The sequence below is a fragment of the Heterodontus francisci genome, chromosome 8 (assembly GCF_036365525.1).
Source record: "Heterodontus francisci isolate sHetFra1 chromosome 8, sHetFra1.hap1, whole genome shotgun sequence".
In the NCBI taxonomy this organism is placed as follows: domain Eukaryota; kingdom Metazoa; phylum Chordata; class Chondrichthyes; order Heterodontiformes; family Heterodontidae; genus Heterodontus; species Heterodontus francisci.
In genome coordinates this window covers 52,731,372-52,753,541 of record NC_090378.1, presented here as the reverse complement: position 1 = coordinate 52,753,541, position 22,170 = coordinate 52,731,372, and the positions used below count along the sequence as shown (strand labels likewise).

Here is a 22,170-nt window from a genome sequence, read left to right as displayed (position 1 = left end):
TTATAATGGCCAATTTACCTATCAACCTGCAAGTCTTTGGCATGTGGGAGGAAACCGGAGCACCCGGAGGAAACCCATGCAGACACAGGGAGAACTTGCAAACTCCACACAGGCAGTACCCGGAACTGAACCCGGGTCACTGGAGCTGTGAGGCTGCGGTGCTTCTGATGAGATTACAGTTATTGCACTGATTAGCACTTCAATAATTAGCCCAGCCAAAAAGGGGCTATCTAGGTTGCCTCTTCCTTTCCTTTTCCTCCTCCTCATGATTCAGCTCCTCGCCATATAGCTGGTGGCAAGGTCTGTTCCTTCACGATGGTGAGATTCTGCAGCATGGAGCAGACCACCACGAATCTGGACTCCTGCTCTGCCAAGTACTGCAGGGTCTCCTCCAGAGCAGTACAGGCAGCAGAATTGGTGTGTTAGCACGTCAGTGCTCAACTCTATCACATTTCGTGTGCCAGCATGACTTTCATTGTATGTATGCTGTGCACATATGCATGGGCGTCATCAGCTATATAGTCAGTGGATAGCCCTCGTCACCAGTAACCACCCTTTAGTTTGCCGTGGTGGCTCAAATGCAGCTGGCACAGTAGACTGTCGCAAAATGAAGGCATCATGACTGCTACTAGGATACTAAGCACTGGCTTGCATGATTTGCTATCTATGGTCACACACCAGCTGGACATTAAGGGAGTGGAATCCCTTTCAGATCTGGCATAGAGCAGAGTGAACATGTGGCACCAACAAAGCGACGTGCATGAAGTCTATGCCACCCTGCATCACGGGGAAGCCTATAATCCTAGCAAAGCTCCACCTGGCAAGAGAATGAAATGTAGTTAGCTCTCATTGAGTAGGCATCAGTTACCTTCTTTGTGCAACAGTGGACAGCAAACAGCAAGACATTGAAAATATTGCTTGCTCCAGCCTGCAAGTAGCCAGAAGCATAAACATTCACTGCCACAGTCACCTTCAGATCAAATGACAGCAGCATGGTCCTTGCCCTCCTGAGGTTGCAGTTGTGGCCGTAGGAAGTGGCAGATTTCAATGAGGTCGTCCTTTCCACCCAGAGGCCAATTGAGGCCCTTAACAGGCCTATTAACAGCAACTTAAGTGCCTCTTCCCCCTCACCAATGGCATTAAGCCAGCAGTAAGGTGGGGGGGGCGGGGTGGTCACCTAGTATAACAAGGTGACTTCCTTGGGGAGGTGGAGGGAGGGGGGACCTCCGCCAGCAAACAAAACACCTCCCTGTACCGCCCTCCCCCTGCACTCAATGCCCACCCTCCACCTCCTCCCCCTCCCCACCCCAATTGGCAGGGCCTTCTGGACTGGCCCCAGTGACCCCTCCTCACTTACCTCCAGCGCTGGCGTAGCCCTGCCAATACTACCGAGCTGCCGGCCCTGTGATTGTCCAACAGCTCTTGGAGGCGGGATCTCCATCTTTAAAGGGAGGGGGATCCCGGCACCACTGCTTGGTGAGGGGGGGGGGGGTGGGGGGTGGGGGAGAGGGGGGGGCGGAGGGCTCAGCCCTCAGCCCCAGAGCCCTGCTGTGGACTGAAAATTGCACCCATTGTTCCTTGCTGAGGTTGAGGTAGGAGAATTGTTCCCTCAACATCTTGGAGGATATGGCCTACTGCTGAAAGTCCTTCTCCCCACTTCTCCAACTGCCTGTCCTGCTCTGCTTGGCCTTTGTTCATTCCCCGAGCTATACTCTATTCCAATGCCTACTAGTGCACAAATTAGACTGAACCAGAACATCAAAATAGGCCAGGAAAACTGCAGGAACATTTAAAACAAAAAGTCATAAAATATCAAAAAAGCGATAAAAAATGCATGTGATCAAAACTTGAGTGCCGTACAAGCTTTGCACTGTCAAATTTTCAAAATACTCTGTTTCTGATTTTTCACACTACTTTTCTGACATCCAAAACTGCACGAGAAAAGATTTTCTCCAATTAATATTGGGAATAACAAAATCACCGTCTTCGCTCCCCACCAAATTCCGTTCCTTAGCCATCGACTTCATCTCTCACCCTAGCCACTGTATGAGGCTAAATGAGATCGTTTGCAACCTTGGCGTCCTATCTGACCCTGAACTGAGTTTTCAACCCCATATTCTCGCCATCTCAAAGACTACCTACATTCATCTCCGTAACATCGCCTGTCTATGACCCTGCCCCAGCTCATCTGCTACTGAAACCCTCATCCATGCCTTTATTACCTATGGAGTTTACAATTCCAATGCTTTCCTGATCGGCTTCCCACCTTGCATCCTCCATAAACTTAATCTCATCCAAAACTCTGCTTCCCATATCCTAACTCACACCAAGTGATGCTCACTGACCCATAATGGCAATTTAAAAATTCTCATCCTTGTTTTCAAATACCTCCATGGCCTTGCCCCTCCTTATCTCTGCAACCTCCTCCTGCCTTACAACCCTCAGGAGATCTCTCAGATTCTGACCTCTTGTGCATTCTGGATTTTTGTCACGCCACCATTTGCAGCCATGTCTTCAGTTGCCTAGGCCCTAAGCCCTGAAATTCTCTCCCCATAATTCTGAAACTCTCTCGTCTCCTTTATGATACTTTTTAAACCTACTTCTTCAACCAAGCTTTTAATCACCGGCCCTAATATCTCATGTGGCTCAGAACTAAATTTTGTTTGATGAAGCGCCTTGGGAACTTTTACGACGTTAAAGGTTCTATATAAATGCAAGCTGTTATTGTTGCATCCTGCCGAGAGCACAGTTGTCTACAGAATTGTCAATGCGAGAAAAGTTCCATCAGGACATCTTATCAGTTGTCAATTGATTCTTCAGTAATCACACATAAGTGAATGCTAAGGCCATGGTGGGATTGGTTCCTCTACTTATGTCTGTCCAGTGGATCCAGCCCTAGCTTCTTTCCTCACACTTACTCCCACTAGCTGCAGCATCCTCATGCCAGCACCAGCAAATTCCCTGTCAGTCAGAGCGTCTTGATCAACACTGACAATGGATTCAAAACTCTTGTCTACTGGCAGTTACAGCAGACACAGTCAGGTGCAGCTACTTCCTTTGCTGGTGGGGATGAATTTACCGTGTTGAAAGCAGTTGCAATGGTTTCTGATTTTGGTGTTTCCTGTGACAAATGGATCATGTGCATTGCTAGTAGAATATCACATGAAAATAGCACTACAACAGGACAAGTCGAGAGAGCAGTTAATACAGCATGCAGCATCCTCGACTTCATTAATAGGGGCACAGAGTACAAAAGCAAGGAAGTTATGTTAAACTTGTATAAAACACTGGTACGGCCTCAACTGCAGTATTGCATCCAGTTCTGAGCACCACACTTTAGGGAGGATGTGAAGGCATTGGAGAGAGTGCAGAAAAGATTCACGAAAATGGTTCCAGGGATGAGGAACTTCAGTTAGTAGACAGATTGCAGAGGTTGGGACTGTTTTCCTTAGAGAAGAGAAGGTTGAAAGGAGATTTGGTCGAGGTATTCAAAATTATGAGGGATCTGGACAAAGTAGATCGGGAGAAACTGCTCTCATTGGTTGAAGGACCGAGACCAAGATGGCACAGATTTCAGGTAATTGGCAAAAGAAGCAATGGCGACATGAGGAAAAACTTTTTCATGCAGCAAGTGGTTAGGATCTGGAATGCACTGCCTGAAAATTTGGTGGAGGCAGGTTCAATGGAGGCATTCAAGAGGGAACTGAATTCTTATATGAAAAGGAAGAATATTCACGGCTACGGGGAGAAGATGGGGGAGTGGGACAAGGTGAATTGCTTCTTCAGAGAGCCACTACAGGCATGAATAGCCAAATGGCCACCTTCTGTGCTGTAACCATTCTATGATTCTATTCAATGATTATACATACCAAACATTCCTTGTAGTGCAGTTCCACAGCATAAATTACACCAGCATTCATTGCCTGGATCACGGAGGTCGTGGCAGTAAAAATATTAACACCAGCACATTTAGACGCAGGCATTTCATGTGAACACCACAATTGCCAAGGCCATTTTCTGTCTTGCGATGTCACGTTTTGGTCAAAGTGATGTAGCAACTCTTTAAAAGAGTACTAGTTATCCATGCAATTTTGATATTTCCTTGAGTTATGGACCTTACTGTGATATTCTCATCATCAGCAACTTTTATTTCCAGTCATGTGAATACAAAACATGGTAGTAACTCACCGCTTAGCTTTTTTCTGCATCTGAGTATTTTCATTGATGAAAACTAGCATTCTGATTGGGTACAGCTTAGAAAAAAGTTGAATTTCGTCAGTGCAAAATATGTTTTTGGGTTTATCACTCAGCCAGTTTAGCAACACCACTTGCCTCCCTAGATGTGGATCTGGACTCGACTGCATGGTAGCTTTGAAGTGGGTGATCCATGATACAGAAACAGAGTACATTCTGAATTCATATGTCTTTTCCAGCAAGGTGAGGTTAGCTACTCTGGCCTGCTTGAATCAACTCGGCAGTGGGAGAAGCTGGAGTGTGCATCCTCTTCCTTTGGCTGCAAAAATTCTGCAGGTAATTAGCAGTGATTCCTTGTTTTTCTGGGAGGTAAAGATGAAAGTGTTTTTAAATTTCTTTCTTCATTTCCTCAGGGTGCTCCTTCACATATTTGATCACCTTGCATTTTTCCTTAGGTGGAAAGTCTTGTACTTTCAGCTAGCTATATTTGCAAACTGCTCTCTCAACTTGCTGATATAGTGCATTCAGGTGGGGGAAGGGTGTCACACAAACAAATAATCTAGATCAGGAACTGAATTAAAATTAAGTGAAATGTAACTGGTCAGAACCTATTGTGGTGTAAATTCTAATTCAAATTAGTGAAAAAATTGAATTAAGATGAACTGCACAATGAAATAAAAATGTATTTTTAACAGGAGACAATTTTGATTCCAATTTACAAATAATATAGCTTTAAACGAAGAATAAACTGTATCCATTATGCATTTCAAAATTCCACAAACTTTGTGATAAAGGTGTGAAGGATCACTTGTTTATGTTTTCTCACTGTACAGTCCAGCTGCTTCAGTCAATTGCACTAGAATACTGTAATGATATTACATTGGGATCATTTATAAATCTCAGCACAAGTGCATGTACCAGAAGGTTATTTTCTAGTTCTAACTCACATCAGCTTTGTTTTGCAGGCTTGCATCTAATTTGATAGCACTTCTTTTCAAATCCCTACAGATAACTCAAATGTGGGAGTTGAGCAAGGATGGCAGGAGCCAGATGTATTCAGAGCTGTACCTATATCTGGTAACAATGACTGAGATCACAAGTTTGTTCTCATGAACACTATTCACTAGACTGTAACCATACAACTTAGGCTGTATTCAAGGTCAATAGATCTACTTTAACATAAATCTTTGTTGAAAGTTTCAGCTCCATGCTGCAGTTAAAATACTAATAATGGCCTGAAATTGTAAACTCAATTTATTTACCTGCAAAGCTGTACAAGGGGAACACATGCATATGGGTCATACACAGGGATCATGCCTCTTGTTGCCCTTCAAACACTGAATTCCCCAAGGACAGCAGAGTTTGCAAATGTTTACACCATTATCCAATTAACAGACAATAACACTCCAACATCTGTCAACAAACAAAGCTGTTGTTTTGCTTCGCTCCAAGGCATTTCTGTTCATCTGGTTTGCCCGTGAGCTTAATTAACACACCATACTAGCCTATTGTAAATAAACTTTGTGATCTTATTTTATACAGATCTTTATTAATATCCTTTTGTCAGTTTATTCTGGTCCTTTAACCATTAACCTTTTATGGTGACTTAATTTACCCGTTTCATGAAGGCATAATATACATCGATATATTTCCTAGAAAATGGAGATGAAAAATAATTTGAACTGTGACATTCAGCCAAAATTTCATTTACAAACCAAAAAAAACTACAGGGAGATGGTAAAGAATGTGGACTGATTGTAGGGACCTAAAATAAACATGGATCAGAGCTTGCAAAAATAGCAGAATAAAGTTTCAGAACAGTCCACTGTATAGGAGACAGGGGAAAATAAAAATGCGCATTAACAAATTAGAGACCGAATGACACCAGTGAGACATTGATAGGACAGAGACTTTTTCTCTGTGCTTTTATTGGGCACCACTCAGTTGCCAAACATATATTTTATTTCCTGTCACTCTTTCAATGGCATACAGTCTTCCCTATTAGGCTCAGACTCATCGGGCTGCATTTTAAGAGTCCGCCGCCAAAGTAGGCGGCAGACGTAAAAGATTGCGCCCCGCTCGCACGGGCACATCATGTAGCCACCGTGATTTCAAACACGTCGGCTCATCTGCATGGCTGCGATCACGTGTAGGGGACGGGCGAGCTGTCGCAGGCAATGGAGTCTGGCGCCAATGCGCAGGTGCCATTTTTAAAGGGCTTACAACCCTTCATGGACATTTAAAAATGAATGGGCCAGGTAAGTCACATTGCACCAAAACATAATGTCATGATGTTTGAATGCATTTTCCAGCCCCCACAATGGCATTTCCGGCCATTCGTGCCTTTTCCCTCCCCAGAATGCGAATATTTAGAATTTGCCCTTCCCCCCCGTCCAAAGTTCAGCAGCTTTGCCCTTTAGCCATTCCCATCACCCCATCCCACCAATCTGCATCGTTTTAACCTTGCTCCCCACAGCAGAGAAAAAATCCTCCTCCCCTCCCCTCCCCACAGGTGTGTCGCCATGTTTCCCCGAACGTTGTCGGCTGCCTGAATGAAGATCGATGTAGCGATTTAGTAGGCGACGGGACCCTCATTAATTCAGGTATGTAAAGTACTTTCCATATTTAAATGGGGTTCCTGTCGCTGAGCCCCGGGGTGGCTGCCACGAGGCCTTGCTGCCGCCGAGATCAGGGCCTCCGCCACACTGATCTTCATTTCCCCTCTGCCAACTTTCCCGATGGCAGAGGGGCTTTAAAATCCAGCCCATCATTTCAGCCTCAGTTTTGATAAACAGTTTAAAACGTTATTGCCTTATATCATTGCATTTAAATAAAAAGATGAAAATTTAAAGCAGTTTTGTAAATGCAAATTTTATTGCATATTACAATGCATAACCTTTCTACCTCTTCACAACTGAGAGATCTGGCATTGTGATCCTGCAAGAGCACCCTGTCTATTTAAAGTATATGCATTGCTCAAGACTACTAGAAACCAATAATAAATATGCACAATAAAATTATATGATCTTTCATGGTGCTACACACAGTCAAGTGCAGTCTTAAAGTGACGTGAGATTTTGGCCAGGAATAATTGAACTAGAATGTGCAGAGGTACTCCCGTCTCCATCACAAATCACACATTATCTGTATTTTTATATTGCTATTATAAATTCCTATGCACCACTTTTATAATAGAAATTGTCTATATAAACATATCATACAATTATTATGCACTCCTGCCAGTGGTGGTATCAATTTCTGTAAAAATCTGCAGAATTTAATCTTTCAAATCGAGCTAATTCTGATGATGACCTGAGATAATGATAAACAGTACAACCAATTAATAATTGCTGGTCTCCGACTAGATCATTTATTTTAAGCAAAGTATTTCCCAAGTTATATACATTTTCTATCACGTTTGTAAATAGAAAGTAGTTTTTAATTGGGCCAAATGTTCAAATGAATTCAAGTACCACGACAAGTACTTATTGGGCTCAATTTCCAGATAATACGAATTGTATTGACTTTTGTGGTGAAACTAAGGTCATTCTAAGAGGTAAATCCATTTTTATCAAGGGTGAAGATTCAACTTAAAAGTATTTCCTTTTCACCCATAAGACTTTGTGGAGAGGGTACAATATGCACATTGCTCCTGTTCAAAAATGCCCTCATTCTGAGATGCCGCCTGAGCAGTAACAGCAATTACATTCAACATTTGTATTCCACATGACCATATCATTTATGTTCTGGATGACCCAACTGGCATATCGTTGGATTTTGCTAGTCTCCCTTACCTAAGCATTGTAATAATGTCAGCAAATTCATACTTACCCCCACTGTTTCCACTTTATTACCCCCTCCTTTTTAATAATAGGTTACACAAGCTTGTCGAGTACTGTATATGCTGGAAGATAATACAATCTGATCCAGCAAGAATCAGTTTTCATTTAACAGTACCAAGGGCTGGAAAAAGCAATGAGAGCAGTTATTCCAGATTAACTGTATATTTAACAGTCTCAAAATGTAAAACCATTAGTATTTTGTTTTAGGGAGTAAAGGTGAAATAAGCTTTAAATGACATTAAACATGAAATAGAAATGCCACTAGTACAAGAAATATTAATAGAAGAAGCTGATATTCTCCTTACAGCAGAGAAAGTTAAGGGGAGATTTAATAGGGGTGTTAACAATTATGAAGGGCTTTGATAGAGTAAATAAGGAGAAACTGTTCCCACTGGCGGCTGGGTCAGTAACCCGAGGGCATAGATTTAAAGTAATTGGCAGAAGAACCAGAGGGAGAAGAAGAGATGAGCAGATGAGCTGTTTTGATCTGGAATGCACTGCCTGAACAGGTGGTGAAAGCAGATTCAATGGTAACTTTCAAAAGGGAATTGGATATTTACTTGACAGGAAAAATTTGCAGGGCTGTGGGGAAGGAGTAGAAAAGGAGTAGTAATTGGATAGGTCTTTCAAAAAGCTGGCACAGGCACAATGGGTCAAATGGCCTCCTACTGTGCTGCAAGATTCTACGATTCTATAAAAGTAACAGTAACACCACTACATAGAAAATTACATTATTTTCTGGTAATCAGGTGTAAACACTTCTGAAACATGAAATTATGTATAATATATAGCAGCAAGCCGATGTAAACTCTTCAAATTTTGAACTAAAATAACATTTGAAACAGTATACAACACGACAATGTATTGTTCTTATCAGTATGATCAATCCTTCATTATACAAGAATTGACTAAATTAAGTCTATTCCCTAAGCTAGGAAGAGGCTGAATTTTAAGTGGGAGAAGACATTTCAAAGGATTAACATATACAATATTTATTTATGAACAGATAACAGAGTTGAGTATATCCCTCACCAGTGAAAAAAAGTCAAAACCATTGCAAAGTGAAATGTAGCTTTTCAAAATTAGCATACAACTTAAACCAATTGAGAACAGACCACATTTTCCCCTCAAACTGCTTATAAACAAGTAATTGAATGGGGTGATTTCATTTCGTGCATAGATCTAAAAATTTTAATTGACACATAGATAATACCCATTTAAGATAGACTTTAAACATGGGATGAATTTAAATAGCTTACTAATAAACCCACTAAGTATGTGTATTAAAAATCAGAGTTAAATGACTTGCCTTATCGCTTCCAAACTGCAATCTAGTTTAGTTGCAACTCACATATTACAAGGCTTTCTGTGTCTCTTTTCTGATTTAATACATTTACAGTGCATTTTGAGAGGATTTTTTTATTCATTTGTGGGATGTGGGCATCGCTGGCTAGGCCAGCATTTATTGCCCATCTCTAATTACCCTTGAGAAGGTGCTGGTGAGCTGCCTTCTTGAACCACTGCAGTCCTTGGGGTGTAGGTACACCAACAGTGCTGTTAGGAAGGAGTTCCAGGATTTTGACCATTTGACAGCGAAGAAATGGTAACATAGTTCCAAATCAGGATGGTGTGTGGCTTGGAGGGAAACTTGCAGGTCGTGGTGTTCCCATGCATCTGCTGCCCTGGTCCTTCTAGGTGGCAGAGGTTGCGGGTTTGGAAGGTGCTGCCGAAGGAGCCTTGGTGAGTTGCTGCAGTGCATCTTGTATATGGTACACACTGCTGCCACTGTGTACTGGTGGTGGAAGGAGTGAATGTTGAAGGTGGTGGATAGGGTGCCAATCAAGTGGACTGCTTTGCCCTGGATGGTGTCGAGCTTCTTGAGTGTTGTTGGAGCTGCACCCATCCACACTCCTGACTTGTGCCTTGTAGTAAAGGCCTGCTTAGGTCGGGACAAAGAACCCGACCGATCCACAGCGGACCCGAGCCTGACCTGGCCCGAGTCCCTCCAATTTCGCCCCGAGCCCGACCTGACCCAAGCCCGGCCCCGACTCAACCCGACCATTCCTTTACTTATCTTCCGAGTGGGAAGCTCCACAAAGCTGCAGCGCATGCGTGATGAAATCATTGTGACGTTACTCGTTCACTGCGCGGACTCAGTTTCGTCCCGGACTCACAGCTCAGCTAAGTTTTTTATTTTTAATACTTACTGGCACAGAACTTACCGTGTGTCCGGCCCGGCAGAGGGTCCCGACCCGACCCATGTTGCTTGGTCCCGTCGGGCTCGGGTCGGGTAGCAGGCCTTTACCTTGTAGATGGTGGACCGGCATTGGGGAGACAGGTGGTGAGTTACTTGCTGCAAGCCTCTGACTTGTTCTTGTAGCCACAGCATTTATGTGACTGGTCCAGTTCAGTTTCTGGTCAATGGTAACCCCCAGGATGTTAATAGTGGGGGATTCAGTGATGGTGATGCCATTGAATGTTCAGGGGAGATGGTTAAGTTTCTCTCTTGTTTGAGATGGTTATTGCCTGCTACTTGTGTGCCGCAAACGTTACTTGCTGCTTATCAGCCCAAGCCTGGATGTTGTCCAGATCTTGCTGCAGATGGACATGAGCTGCTTCAGTCTCTGAGTCGTCGTGAATGCTGCTGAGCATTGTGCAGTCATCAGTGAACATCCCCACTTCTGACCTTATGACGGAGGAAAGGTCATTAATGAAGCAGCTGAAGATGGTTGGGCCTAGGACACTACCCTGAGGAACTCCTGCAGTGATGTCCTATTATTTTGCTGCAGGGGAAAATTTCCTACTGATCCATTTATTGACACCTTGTCATTCTTCAAATTAAAGTATCCTAATACTACGACAGAATAATTCCTATTCTTAGGCAGACCAGTATGTTAATATATGTCACCCTATGAACAGGTAGTAGAATATAACTATGGCTGTCAATGTGGCAAGTGTACAGAAAGACTGGAAAGGCAAGGGAATTACAAGATGCAGAGATTAATTTTATTCACAATAACAAGAATATACTGAGAGTATGTAATCTATTTTTGAGGTCAGGGTGGGTCCTCTAGTACTAACTAATAGTCTGCATCTAAGATGTATGCACCAAAGTTTGGACTTATCTATTAGAGAATGTAAACAATAATGCTTGGTAAAGATCTGAGGACTGTTCCATACGTTAGCCTTGTAGTTGTTATCCAAAGGTACTTCTTTGAAATTGGCCCAAAGAGCAGTGATTCAGTGCCTGCTTAGCTTTCCCTGGAGGTAATCTTCTGTCAGCTGCCAATATTCAATTGATTCTAAAAACTGTCCAAGCAGGCACTGCTTGAAGACATATTTAGTTAAACTTTGCATCCCACACATAACAGACAAATAACTGTCCTAATTTTTAAATGATTCAGTCATAATATACATTATGGAGGGTCTCAGTAGAAAGCAACAAAATGGAGAAGTAAATAATCTTGTGAAAGTGCAATGTTATAAATTTGGTTACAAATGCATAGTTTGTTTTTGCATTTATTCCATGTATAAAAAAAGTAGAGCGGTTAATAACAAAATGTTACGAGCTTATAATTGGCTCTGAAGTCAAATGTTAGAACAAACAGGTGCAACATTCATCAGGATAGACCAAGATTGACAATTTAGATATTTGCTTCCAGTCAGACCTATGGGTAGGTCCCAAGAGATAAGTCAAGCAATCCAACTAAAGATACCATATTTTCAATCTGTTTTTTGCAAAGGGTGAGCACGTCAGCAAAAAGAAATGGGTGCTATACCAATTGTAGGCTCTAAAAATATAATGAAGATGGAAGCAGCTACAGCAAGTGAGCAATGAAGATATAGGAGGCTCTACGTGGTGAGCCCCAACTATTTGGATGAGGTGTTTCTGCACTACGCATAGCAACCACGATTCCACTGAAGACCAGGCTCAGGATGCAGTCATTGAGTTGTACCCCTTGTCCAAGATTATTTGCAGCAAATAATCAAGGAGCCCACAGAACCATGGGTTTCAACTGAATGCATCCCCACCCTCCTTCCTTGAACTCTGCTGTCAGAATATTCTTTGCACTGTAAGATCTTCAATGGATAGACATAAGGTTGCATTGCATGTTACTTGTATGCATTAGGGATGCAGCAGTTTGTTTAGGTTCAGCAAATATAGTTTGTGGTATTGCAATAAGTGGGCATCAAGATCTCCTTCCATGAACCAGATTGAAATTATTGCAATTGGAGTGGCATATATTCTGAACAGTGTTTTTGGCAAGCCATAAATGTGCCCATTACTCAACAGTAATAGTACTTAGAACACAGTTAGCAGTCTAGAGGATGTATACCAGAAAAATTAACCTGTCTTTCTCTTCATATATGTTGACTGATGTTGTGAATTTCTATCATTTTCTGTTTTTATTATATTTCAATCAAAAGACCAACTGTTGGGGGTGCTGGGTTCAAAATAGGGCGATCCAATTATCGAAACAAGCATTTTAAAGATGGTAGGAATTGGGTGACCAACCTTGGGGCGGGGGGGGTGGTCATGGTGGGCGGGCGAAGAGTGACCCAGACTTGCGTCATAATGGAAGTAGGAGTTAACTCTATTCCTTTAAAATTGGCATTAGCTCTATTTTCTACTTGGTATTATCTGAAGCAAGTCCTTTGTTCTTCATGGAGTCAAGTCTAGAATTTGAGTGTTGAATGAGCTAACCTAACCCTCTGTTTATCTTAGCACCACTAATTGAAAAATGCAAAGTACCAGACTCAGTATCGAGTTGGCTCAAAAAGCAAATTTGTGTCAAGCTGAAAATCTATAATTCAGTATTGGAGGTGCATGCAAAATATGCATGCACAATATTCAAAAAATTGCCACTTCACACAGAAAGACTAGACAGTATAATTGCATTCTCCATCTGTTCCAAAATTAATACTGCACTGGCAGTGATATTATAAAGAGATTATTAATGAAGGCAGAAGAAGGGGAAGTGACTCCATGAATACTCTAGCAATTTTGCTCAGGTCAGAAATATGCAGGCCTAGTGGAAGACCATGTAATACAAATAAAAATATTCTGAAAAAGTTAATCTGGGGATCCTGATGACTATTGGATCACCATTCTTGCAATTTATGTCATAGAACATGCCAGTTCCTTGCCTTGAAATTAACTTCAACAGATCTGTCACTTTATAATTTATGTCCTGCAACATGTTTAAGATGTTCTTTTCATTATTTTATTTTTCCTACATTTGTTTAATGCCTGCTTAAGACTTCACAGCTGTGTGGTAGCCTTTTTTCCCCCAAAAAACATAAGAAAATACCAATGCAGACCTAAATGTTAGTTGATGCCCAGAGGAATTTTGTAAGACCTACATATGAGTTAATTCCAGTGAAAGAATTAAGAGGTTAAGCTTTTGAAAGCTTGCACAGCAGGTGTTAATAAATCTGAACAGATGGAATTTTTTTTAGAGAGAAAATTCTGATTTTTTTTCTCATATCCTCATCCGTAAAATTTCAGAAACTAAATGAAGTAGTATTTGAAAATGTTGCTGTGTGGTAGAAAACACACTTCAAAGTAAAAAGAAAAAGTATCAAAGAAAATATATTTGGATTAAGATCAAGTTACTTAGAAGTACGATCTTACAACCTTTGTTTTAATCTTTCAAAGCTAAATGCACATTTAATAAAAACTGTAGCATGCTCATGAAAAGATGATATGAAGCACTTACGTCTCTTCTGGGGAAGGTGCTCAGCAGTTTGTATTCATCCCTTGGGAAACCTTTGGAAGCCACAAAATCAAAGACAACTTGCAGCCTGTTGCTTGCTAAGAAACGCCGTTCAAAGAATTCCCCACGCGGTGTTCTGATGCGTAGTTTGCTGACAAGTTCAGTGCTCTCCTCGCTTGGTTCTGGAGGTAATGATTGCTCAAGGGACAATCGAATAGCCTGGACAAATAAAGGAACAAAGAACCTGAGAAAGCCCTCAAACACATGCAAGCCCAGAAGGTCAACTTTCTCCTTTTTCTACTGACCTTCAGGAAAAATAGTGATCAGGTCAATGGCTGCTCTCTAGCCATTTCAATTATGGGAATTATTACATTACACCTAGAGATACACCAATAGTACAATTTACTGAAGAGACTACTGTCTACGTGAAAAGTAACAATTTTCTGAAATGTTCTAATTGTCTGGTTTTTTTTTAAAAAGGATTGTAGCTTGAAGGATGATGACAGCTATAATCTATTTCAGTCTTTTCTGGTTATTAAATATGTTTTGCAGATCAGATACTGACAAAATGTGTAGTTACAAATTAAAGCACAAGTCTCTAAAAATTCTTTCTAAAACCTGATCTAAGTTTTCGAAAAATCCCTTTCAATCTAATCCTGGTACCCATACTTAATTGTTCTTGCAATTAAACTTAATTTATTTTCATAATTAAAAATCAATGGCTTGTCAGATGTTTGACCAACAACTTGCATTAACACAGAGTCAAAGTGCATGGCAAAGTGAAGAGAGACAGGTTTTCAGAAGGCTTCTAAGTTGCATAGAGGAAAAAAGTTTTAAGAACAGAATTTCAGATGTTCCTGCCAAGGTGGCTGAAGTCTCAGCCACCAATGGTGGAATGGAAGGATGGGGTGCAGGGTGGTAGGAGGATGTTGCACCAAAGACTCGAGTCGAAGGAGTGGAAGAGAACATAAGACCATAAAAGGTTGCAGAAGCAGGGTGGGGCAAGGCAATGGATGGATTGCAGGATGAGGATATTAAATTCAAAGTGCAAGTGTAATGAGTTTCCATTTTTTGTGTTAAAACTTGGGAATGTATATTTTTAAAAACTAAAAAGGATTTCATGGACATTGAATCATCTGGAGGTTGAACTTTGGGTGGTTTTTAAAAGAAAGGTGAAAAAGAGTTGACCAGTAAACAAATACTGGAAAACATGTGATTTCAAGTAAACACCACAGGAGGTCTGACTTAAGAGCTATTCTGTGTTGTGATAAGACAGAATTTATCATCATGGAACTTGCTTGGAAAAAAGTTTAGTTTCACCTTGAACTGCTAAAAAGCCAGCTTCTTTTTTGGACTGGAGGAGTTGTTGAAGATCAGAAGAAAAACCAAACCCCCGCTACCTCTCTTTGAAGAATCCCTGCTGTTGAAAAGCAAAAACTTGTATGAAGTTGTACTCTTGCCTTCTGTACTTTGAAGACTTACTGAATGTTGGAAGAAACCTTGCATCTTTAAAAGGACTTTGCATTGAATGTGTTGGAACTGAACCCTCTGTTGCTGCACACCTGATGGAAGACCTATGTGAAGGCTTCTCCAGTTGAATTTCTTTGAACACCTATCCTCGCCTGGAAACATTCCTAGTGGCAGCCAACTATTTGTCTTTGGAACACCTCGCAAAAACACAGAACTTCCTTCCAGATCTTTGCAGTCTAAGTTTCTTTTTATTAATCCTTCTAGGGATCCAGGGTGAGCTAGCAAATTGGATACAAAATTGGCTTGGTGATAGGAGGCAGAGGGTGGTAGTGGAGGGTTGTTTTTCAGATTGGAGGCCGGTGATCAGTGGTGTGCCACAGGGATCAGTGCTGGCCCCTCTCTTGTTTGTCATGTATATTAATGACTTGGATGTGAATGTAAGGGGCATGATTAGTAAGTTTGCAGATGACACCAAAATTGGTGGTATAGTGGAGAGTGAAGAAGGTTGTCTAAGGTTACAACAGGATATAGATCAACTGGGAAAGTGGGCAAGGGGGTGGCAAATGGAATTTAATGCAGACAAGTGTGAAGTGATGCATTTTGGGAAGTTAAACCAGGCAGGACATATACAGTGAATGGCAGGGCCCTGGGGAGTGGTGTTGAGCAGAGAGACCTTGGGGTGCAAGTACATAGTTCCCTGAAAGTGGCAACACAGGTAGACAGGGTGGTGAAGAAGGCGTATGGCATGCTTGCCTTCATTGGCCGAGGCACTGAGTGCAAGAGTTGGAACGTCATGTTACAGTTGTACATGACGTTGGTTAGGCCGCATTTGGAGTACTGTGTGCAGTTCTGGTCGCCGCACTACAGGAAAGATGTGATTAAGCTAGAGAGGGTGCAGAAAAGATTCACAAGGATGTTGCCTGGTTTGGAGGGCTTGAGTTATAAAGAGAGATTGGATAGGCTGGGTCTGTTTTCCCTGGAGCGAAGGAGGCTGAGAGGGGACATGATAGAGGTATATAAAATTATGAGAGGCATAGATAGGGTAGACAGCCAGAGTCTGTTTCCCTTGGTAGGGCTGACGAAAACTAGAGGGCATAGATTTAAGGTGAGAGGGAGGAGGTTTAAAGGGGATCAAAGGGGTAAATTTTTCACACAAAGAATAGTGGGTATCTGGAATGAGCTGCCTGAGGAGATGGTGGAAGCAGGAACAGTAGCGACATTTAAGAGGCATCTGGACAGGTACTTAAATGAGCAAGGCACAGAGGGATTTGGAATTAATGCAGGCAGGTGGGATTAGTATAGATAGGCATTATGGTCGGCATGGATGCAGTGGGCCGAAGGGCCTGTTTCTATGCTGTACGACTCTATGACTCTATTCCTTTGTAATAGCTGTAAACAAAAAGCCCCTTTTTACCCGGTTAACCGGTTTTTGGATGCATGTGCGTGTGCACGAGGACTAGGATAATAATACGGGGCTTTAATATTTTAATTTGCATATATATTCACTTCATTATTGGTTAAGACTTAGTTTATAATAAATGAATAGTTTTGTTGTTTATTAAAGAAACCTGGTTGGTGTGCTTTATTCTGGGGACAAATAGAATATCTAATTAGCTGTTTCAGTAAGTGGGAAATTTTATTGATATGTTGTGACCTGTGGAGAAATGGGAATGAATTAACAGTGCACTCCTCTCGCGTCAGTTATAACATAAGTCAGTGAGGACAAACTGATGTGTGAGTGAGACTTAGTGCAGGATGTGAGTAATGGAGATTTGGACGAGTTAGAGACTACGGAGAGTGGAGATGGACAAGAAGGGCACAGGAAAAATCGAGGCTCTGGATGGCTAATTTATGAACAAAGTTTTTGGCAATAGTGGGGATAAGCTATGCACAGTGTCATGCAGGCCCCCAGCTGCCAAAAATGAGGCATATTAATTTTGCCATATGAACCTTGATTTTAAATTTGCTGGGAAGAGAAGGCCTGTTACAAGAGCTGCCAGTCACTTAGCTGATAAACATTTGCATACAAACTGACAGTGCTTGTGGAGACAAAGGACCATTCTCTGACACAATTCAACCTACAATGGACTTTGGAAAAAAAGACCGTTTGTTCCTGGAGTGAGAAGACCTCTCCTGTCTGCTTCCATCGCTTTCTTACAAGCTGCTGGACCCACAGAGGACACATGAACCTCAAGAGAGAAAAGTCTCCTACATCGAACAAGGTTTAAGAAGAATACTGGGCCCCAACGAAAAGCAAGACCTACCTGCAATCAAGGACCTTACAGCGAGCTCGAAAAACAGTAATCAATACCATCTTCAGATATTGCCTCAAACTTTTCCACTTTATTTCTTCTGCTTTTTTCTGTCTCTCTCTGCATATATCGCATATGCATGCTAGGGTGGGCGTTTTGTGTATCCGTAGGCGTTTATTAAACTTAAACTCTAATTTGGTTAAGTTCAACCTTTTTTCTTTAAACCTAAGAAAACCTGTTTGGTAGTTTCTTTGCCTTATAACTGGATGTTAGTGGACAAGGATTCACTAAAGGCCAGCTAAAAAAACAGGGTGTTTAAAATTAAACCCTGTTACGGTAAGACCAGATGAAGGCTGAGAGGGAACCCTAGACCCCTTTCACACCTGGTCGTAACAGAAATTTGAGGGCTCGTCCGGAATTTTACCCACAGACAAACGAGAGAAATTGGAAGTGGGAAGCCAAATTGTTCCCAATCAAAAAACAGCAAGATTCCAATACAGGTTTTCTTGTGGTTGTGTGTGCTTGACATGTCTACAACTGAAGCTAGTAGCTCTGCAAGCCACGGTGAAGTAACTTGGGATACGTTAAAAGCACTGTCTATGGAGCAGCTGAGAAAAATGGCTGAGCAATGTGGCATCACTATATACATGGCAAGACTAGGAAGTCTAAACTCCTAAGGCTAGTGGACAACCATTTTTCCCTTGAATCTGAAGAAACAGGGATAGAAGTAGACACCAACAGGGTATTGCTCGCAAAGACACAATTGGAACAGAGGAAACTTGAATTAGAAGACAGGGAAAAAGAGAGAGAGACAGGAGAGAGACAGAAAGAACCTTCCAGATAGAATGCGAAGAAAGAGAGCTGAAGCGGCTTAAGTTAACTAGGGGGCGACAGAGTAACCCCAGTGAAAACATGGCCAATATGGAGGAGCGTAATTCAGGGCTGGGTACAGAATTGTTAAAACTAGCTCAACTAATCCCACATTCAATGAGGAAGATGTGGAAGAGTTGTTTATGGCGAGAAACTGGCAAAGCTGCTAAAATGGCCAGCTGAGACCTGGCCTCTTTTATTACAAAGCAAGCTAACCAGAAAATCCCATGAGGTTTATTCCCTGTTGCCAGATGAGAGTTCATCAAATTATGAACTGACAAACAATGTTATCCTTGGGGCATATGAATTAGTACCCGAAGCCTATCGCCAAAAGTTTAGAACCCACAAGAAGCAAGCCAATCAAACTTATCTGGAGTTTGAAACAAGTAAGCAGCTGGCTTTTGACCGGTGGCTGAGGGCTCAAAGTACAGCTCAGCTATGAGAATTTCAGAGAAGTAATTCTGTTAGAGGAATTTAAACACTGTCTCCCACTCTCCATCAAGAACCATGTAGAGGAGCAGCAGGTTCAGGGAGCCCAGCAAGTGGCCGTTCTGGCCGATGAGTTTGCTTTAATTTATAAGTCGGTTTACCAGGGAAGAACCTTTCCTAGTCATCCCCACAAATCCGAAAAGGACAAAGGGTGGGAAGGTGATAGGAGCCCAAGCAGTCCTGGGAGAGAAAGAAAAGCAGGAGACACAGTGGGCCCTCCTCTAGCCAAAAGGGAAGGTGCTGTGAGCAGGAGTGAGACCCAGAGACCTGTGTGCCTCCATTGTAATAAGACAGATCATCTAAAAGCTGACTGCTGGAAACTAAAGGGAAAACTTGTAGGGTTAATCAGGGCACAACCGCTCAGTGAAGAAGGAATCCTGAAGGAGAGCACAACAGAGCAAGCTGTAGCTTTAACTGCATTAAGAGTGAGACCCAGGAAGTTTACTACTGCAAGTGCAGGAAAAGTTAATAAGATTCCTCAAGGCTATCAGGATTTTGAGTTTGAAGGGAAAGTAACACCATACCCCTCGAGTGGGGCAAGCAAGCCCATCGTAATTCTCAGGGACACAGGGGCCACTAGATCCCTTTCACTAGGGAAAGGCCTGACCTTTCCCCCAGAGAGTGCAATGAACACCAGAATGTTGGTGAATGGTATTGGAGGGCACTGTATGCCTGTACACCGGGTGCACATGGAGTGCGACCTAGTTTCGGGACTGGTGACTATAGGGATTGACCCTAGTTTGTCTGTGGACGGGATTGACCTGCTCCGAAGTAATGATCTGGCAGGAGTGAAGGTGGTAGCCCCTCCCAGTAGTGAGAGAAAGACCACAGGAGGTCAGAGAGACAGGGCAGTGGCAGGAGATTGTCCCCTGCAGTCTCCTTGAATGTGTAATGAGTGAGGCCATGATCAAACCAGCTTCCCCAGAGGAAACTGAATTGGCACTGCAGGCAGATGACCATGAGGTCTGTCTATCTGAAACTTTCTTTGGAAAGTTAGAAGTTTGGTAAGTTGGAAAGTCGGACAGCACAGTGGCGCAGTGGTTAGCACAGCAGCCTCACAGCTCCAGCAACCCAGGTTCAGTTCTGGGTACTGCCTGTGCGGAGTTTGCAAGTTCTCCCTGTGACCACGTGGGTTTCCGCCGGGTGCTCCGGTTTCCTCCCACAGCCAAAGACTTGCAGGTTGATAGGTAAATTGGCCATTGTAAATTGCCCCTAGTGTAGGTAGGTGGTAGGAGAATTGTGGGGATGTGGTAGGGAATATAGGATTAATGTAGGATTAGTATAAATGGGTGGTTGTTGGTCGGCACAGACTCGGTGGGCTGAAGGGCCTGTTTCAGTGCTGTATCTCTAAATAAAAAAATAAATAAAAAAAGACCCAGGGAATGAGTTAAATAAATCTTCCCTAGCTGAGGATCAGCGAGCTGACCCAGTATTGAGAGAGTTAGCAGAGGCTGCCCAGTCTGAAAGTGAAGCAGAGGGAGTCCCTGATTGCTCCTATTTAAAGAATGAGGTACTGATGAGGAAATGGAGTTCTCCTCTCAGACCCGAGAGCAAGGAGTGGGCAGTAGTTCACCAGTTAGTGGTGCTGCAGAGGTACCAGGGAGAAATATTAAGAAGGGCCCACGAGACTATAGTGGCTGTACATGCTGGTATACGAAAGACCAAAGCCTGCATAAGACAGCAGTTTGACTGGCCAAACCTCCACAAAGATGTGGTGGAGTACTGCAGGAGTTGCCACATGTGCCAGGATGAGTGGAAACCCCAACCTACAGTGAAACCTGCACCCCTAAGTCCTGTAGGGCTGGTGAACTGTAAGGGACCCCCGCCGAGAACAAAAGGGGACAGGCAGGCACAAGGCTGACAAAAGGTTGGAAAGGGAAGGGGGAGGAGCAACCAAGAGGGCTGGTTAAAGGTAGTCCGGGAGGAATCCTGGATGAAAATCCCTACTGTCTGGTCAGCCAACCCCAATAAATGTGAAAAGTTAGACCCCACATCCTCCTATGTAAATGCAGACACTAGAAGCGCCCCACCAGAGTTGCTAACAGCATGTACAGGAACCTGCAGAGACAAAGAAAGACCTCTAAGGGGCAGAGAAACCGTGAGGGTGATGCCTCACCTAGTCAAAATGCCACAGGGGAGTGCAGTAGAATCTGCACAAATACCTGCAGGCAGAAGTGTCCCAGAGGAAAAAAGGGAGATTAGCATAGAATCCTCCCCCACAGTCCGAAAAAAAGAGAACAACCTATCTTCTGAAGTCAAAAGCCTTTGCATGTCTCAACAAAACACTGAAAGAGAACTCAGGATAGACCCGCCCACAACTGACTCTCCTGGAAAAAAAATTCCAACTCAGGACTAATTAAACCTAACCATCTCAAAGACACCCTAGGCAGTCATGGAAACAGGTAAACTGAAGAAAAACATCCCCAAAAAACATTTTTATGGGATGTCAAAAAAGAGCAGTTTAAAGCAACACTGCTACCAAGAAAAGACAGGCTTCGCATAAGTCTTCGCATTTATGAATGAATGAATGTGAATGACAGAGAGAGAGAGAGAGAGAGACGCATGCTTTTTCCTGTATCATATATTTTTCTCTCTCGACTGTTTTTAATGAAATGCACTTTTCTCAAATTGCATTTCATTCTGCTGGGTATGGAGGTGTCATGCAGGCCCCCACCTGCCAAGTATAAGGCATACTAATTTTGTCATATGAACATTGATTTTAAATTTGCTGGGAAAAAGAGAAGGCCTGTTACAAGGGCTGCCAGACACTTAGCTGAAAAACATTTGCATACTAACAGACAGTGCTTGTGGAGACAAAAGGAACATTCCCTGACACTTTCAATGCACAATGGATTTTGATCACCAGACATTGAAGGTGGAAGGAAGAGCATTCCAGAGACTGCTAAAATGATACAATCCACAAAAGCCAGGACTGGTTAAGCCAGCTAGTCACATGAATAACTGGCTGGTCCAGGGTTTTTTGAATTAGCCACAGAATCTGAAAAAAGACTGTTTGCTCCTGGAGTGAGAAGACCTCTTCTGTCTGCTCCCATCTCTTTCTCACAAGCCTCTGGACCCACTGAGGGCACATGAACTTCGAGACAGAAAAGTCTCCTACATTGAACAAGGCTTAAGAAGAATACTGGGCCCCAACGAAAAGCAAGACCTACCTACAATCAAGGATCTTACAGCGAGCTCGAGTAACCAATACCATCTTCAGATATTGCCTCAAACTTTTCCACTTTATTTCTTCTGCTCATTTCTGTCTCTAACTACATGTGTGTATCGCGTATGCATGCTAGCGTGGGCGTGTTGTGTATCCGTAGGCGTTAAGCA

At 42.6% G+C, this 22,170-nt stretch overlaps 1 protein-coding gene across 1 annotated transcript in view; it reads right to left on the bottom strand.

Annotated features, from left to right (window-relative positions):
• Positions 1 to 22,170, bottom strand: part of faf1 (Fas (TNFRSF6) associated factor 1) — a 552,776-nt gene that overhangs the window by 13,573 nt on the left and 517,033 nt on the right. Inside the window, exon 18 of the mRNA XM_068037154.1 lies at positions 13,757 to 13,972. Within this exon, the coding sequence (XP_067893255.1) occupies positions 13,757 to 13,972 (216 nt within the window). The remainder of the gene's footprint in view (positions 1 to 13,756; positions 13,973 to 22,170) is intronic.